Source organism: Maylandia zebra, linkage group LG1, assembly GCF_041146795.1.
Source record: "Maylandia zebra isolate NMK-2024a linkage group LG1, Mzebra_GT3a, whole genome shotgun sequence".
In the NCBI taxonomy this organism is placed as follows: Eukaryota; Metazoa; Chordata; class Actinopteri; order Cichliformes; family Cichlidae; genus Maylandia; species Maylandia zebra.
In genome coordinates, this window is record NC_135167.1 from 2,167,454 (window position 1) to 2,171,632 (window position 4,179).

General features: G+C 47.9%; 1 protein-coding gene across 1 annotated transcript in view; it reads left to right on the forward strand.

Annotated features, from left to right (window-relative positions):
* efl1 (elongation factor like GTPase 1) overlaps positions 1-2,700 on the forward strand; it is a 76,304-nt gene extending 73,604 nt beyond the window's left edge. The window contains exon 22 of the mRNA XM_004565733.5: positions 2,230-2,700. Within this exon, the coding sequence (XP_004565790.3) occupies positions 2,230-2,418 (189 nt within the window). The 3' untranslated portion in view covers positions 2,419-2,700. The remainder of the gene's footprint in view (positions 1-2,229) is intronic.
* Positions 2,701-4,179: the final 1,479 nt, after the last annotated feature.

Here is a 4,179-nt window from a genome sequence, read left to right on the forward strand (position 1 = left end):
GAGGTGATTGTCAGCGTGGCGTTGTTGTGTAACTGGAAGGTTTAGTGGCTCCTGTGGGGACGTTTACATTAGATTTCCATCAGAATGGAGCTTTTGTCGAGCTGCGCGCCGGAGAATTGTGCGAGCGAGTCGCGTATTGATCGGCCGAGACATCTGTCTGCCGCTACATGTGTGCGTCTGCGTGTGTGCGACACATTGTTGGTTTTTGGAGGCCTGATAAAACTCAGAGCCTGACTGTAGCTAATAAATAAGCTACAGTCTACAGCTACTGCTCACAAATAATAAATGCAGATTTTAACTGATGACAAACTGCAGACGACGCTCGGGGGGTCAGAAAAATCAATGTCAGTTATCACTTTGTAATCTCAAGGTTAAAGGTCAAAACCCGGCCAAATCACCACGGTAACTGATGCTGACCACATAACCACCTGGAGCAGGTCATGTTTTGGTTTCAAATCGCCACGTTTCTGCAGATTTCCGCTCTGCTGCCTGAGAACGTGTTTCGTTCATGAAGCCCGTTGAACCGATTGTTTCCAACATGGATTCAGTATAAGCCAGGTGCATTTGTGAGGTGTTTGTTGCTGACAATATGACCTTTGACCTCACCTATGGTCCCGAGGCTCGGTTAGTGACCGAAACAACAAGGTCGTGGCAGGGAGCGTGTGAAGCCTCTGCTCTTAGAGCTGCTGCGGCAGTTTTCACGAGTGATTCCTTCAGTTTTCCGACGCTGCAGTCGTGTTTTTATCTTCTTCATCTTTTCCTGCACGTTGACGTTGCCGCCTGCTTTCGGTAACTTCCGGCTGAACTTCGTTCGACCAACGGGGGCTCTGAAAAGGCCGAAGCATTCGTGGAATCGCCCACGGCGGCGGTCTCGGTGATGTTCCTGATGTGTTTGTGAGACAAAATGTGACACAGCAGGAAAAAAAGCTGCGCATGAAAACTGTGTTTCTACACAGAGACGATTAGTCGTCCATCTGTTAGCGTGCGCCGTCCTCGCTTCTCTATGACGTCACTTTAGTTTGTGTTTGAACTTTTCTGCCTTTTGTGTCGTTTCCACGCGAACGATCAGCCGAAACGAGCTTAACGTCTTCCTGCGTCTGAGACTCTGTGCGTCCACTGGCTTAATTGACTGTTGCAGGACGCCTCGTCCCTCGCCGCCCCCTCCTGCTGCGTCCCTTTGTGCTCCGGCATATGCTGCTCACGTGTGGTGTGCGCTGCCTCCTGCAAGCCGCCCGTTGTTGTAGCTCGCTCACTACCATCTGCCCCAGTGTAACCAGAGCCAGGTGCCCCAGTGTACTGGTGCTACTGTAGCTGTGTGTGTGTGTGTGTGTGTGTGTGTGTGTGTGCACGCTAACAGTCCTTTCAGTGCAGAAGGAGCTGCTGCCGTCTTTGTGAAACTAATAATCCAAATGTCGCTCAGTGGATCAACAGTTTTTGTTTCATTGATTATATCATTTAAGACGTCATTTGATATTTCAGACTATCAGCTGACTGAGGCGAGTCAGGAATGTTAGCTGGAGTCGCATCCCGAGAAGTCTCACAGCATTTAGATGGAAGCAGGAGGAAACGTCCTGGCGGGACTTTGAGGATCATCACGCCGCGTCTTTTTGTCTGTGACTTAACATTTCAGCTCACTGTGGTTGTACTGGGAAGCCACGCTTTCTGTTCGCAGCTCAACTAAACCTCAAAGTCAGCTCACACGGCCTGTTAACCCAGGCTCTGTGCACGCTCACATGAAAACCTGCTGGCTCCTCCCACCTCACAGGTGTTATCCGTGGTTGGTGGAGATCAATAAAAATATAGAACAACAGCAAAAGTTGAGACGAGAGCAGGAAGCTGTTCGTTTTACCGCCCGGTGCGCCGTCAGCACCGCCGTTTCACTCGACAGCTGAGACGCTGCGATGCGCCGAACTCCTGACATTCAGGTCCAACCCCCCCAGCCCGGTCCACGTCCTCGCCGCGTGCCTGTAGATTTAATTCCAGCAGATATTAGGATTAGGAGTTATTTTTGTGACGTTTATCCAAAAACCATAAGCTGCCCCAGACCAGGTGACAAGTTACCATGGTGACGGAAACGGTTGCAGAGCCGTCCCTCTGGCTTCGCGTCTCGTGTGATTATTATTTGGTTGGTTTATGTTTTTATGATACTGTAGATGTTGGTACGCAGCTCTGTGGTTTGTGTTCAGATGAAGACACTGATCCCGTCTGTGTCCGTCATCTGTGTCCCAGGTGATCAGCAGCGATCCTTACTGGGTTCCCACCACCGAGGAAGAATACCTGCACTTCGGCGAGAAGGCCGACTCTGAAAACCAGGCCTTGAAATACATGAACGCCGTCCGCCGCCGCAAAGGGCTGTACGTGGAGGAGAAGATAGTGGAGCACGCCGAGAAACAGAGGACGCTCGGCAAGAACAAATAGAGGAAACCCGGACGCCTCCTCGGGAGACGGCGGCGCCGCTGACATCGAGCGCAGCACCGTCACCGACGACACTGAAACTGCAGGGTTTCCTGTCATTTTTAGTTTTTGTGATAACTTGGAGTGAATAATGTGCCCACACTGAGGATGAAATACATCGATGACAAAGTCTGTTATATTTTTAAAACAGATTGTTTTGTTTTCAGGTAAAAGTTCATCCGTGCACAGATACTGACCAATCACATGGCAGCATTCAGTAATGAATAAATGAGTGTTTCAATCGCACCGCGTCATTCTCTGCTTCACTAATTTACTCGTAATAATTCATTGGTACGACATCTGTATGGACTCGGCACCAACCAATCAGGCGCTGCAGGAGTGAGTCCTGAAAGCTGAAGCCGAGTCGGCTCGGGTGTTTCTGTGCACGCCGCGCTCATGCGTGCCGAAACAGAAGTGCTGCTGAGCATCATCAATCTCAGGAGCTCGGTGGAGGTGTCGTTAGAGCGTGTTGGTGTGTTTACCGGGCACGCCAGCTGACATAACGTCCGCCCTCTCATCCAAATATGGTCACTGCTGGTTCCATAAAAGCCAACATGGGGTTGATGTCTGTCTTTTATATACAGTCTATAGACCGTGGCTGCTTCTACCTCGCATCATGTGCACAACTGTAAAACTCGCGAGGTGACATTTAGTACAATTATTAATGAACTTGAAACCACGCAGCTGTCCGATTACAATTCATAACAACACTCACCTCAAGGTGTTTTTTACTGTAAAGACCCCACAATATCAGAAAGAAACCCCGATAATCAGACCATCCTCTGTGAGCAGCACTTTGGTGACAGTGGGAAGGAAAAACTCCCTTTTAACAGGAAGAAACCTCTGGCAGAACCAGTCTCAGGGAGGGGCGGGGCCATCTGCTGTGATTGGTTGGGGTGAGAGAAGGAAGACAGGATAAAGACATGCTGTGGAGCAGAGACAGAGATGTGTGTGCTGAATGATGCAACAAAAGCATCTCTCCTAGTCCAATCAGACAGCACGTGCCTGTGTGATAACCTCTCTGATAGGCCGGCCGACGGTCCCGGCTCTGCTCGTCCAGCGAGACCTCGGCTGATGCAAGTCTGTGGGTGTGTTCTCGTGTCCATCGCACGTTTACGACACGTGTGACTGAAGAGCTCTTTGATTCTTATTTCTAAAGATTTCATTTTCAGGTCATTTTACAGTAAGTGTGAAACACGCCGGCGGATCACCGACGGCAGAGAGTATTCACTGATTATTGATTATTGTTCAGTGTTAAGGAGCTTCATAGACAGACAGCAGAACGAACACTCGGACAGCTTTTCTGGGGGACGGAAAATTTTTCTATTCGCTGAATTTTTCAGAGCATTTCTAAAATATTTGCTGATTGTTTTCATTTTATTTTTGTGAGTAAATACATTTTTATGATCAAAAATACTAATTTTTAAATATTAATAACAATGTAAACACAGCAAAATATCAATAAATGTTTTTTTCTTTAAAATTCCAAACACGACGCTCCCAGGAAAAAAAGATGTTTGCAAAGTGTTTTAGGATGATAGCTGAAGGTAGATATGATGATATTAAACAAGCATTTTTAGAGTTGGTCTCAAGTATTCCTGCGCGTTGGTCCCGAATCCCCCCAAATACCAGGATGGACTCTACTCTGAAACCACACACACAAACTATTTAAAGTAGTAAGACAGCAGTGCTCACCTCTAACTTATATAAAACTGATAAATGAGT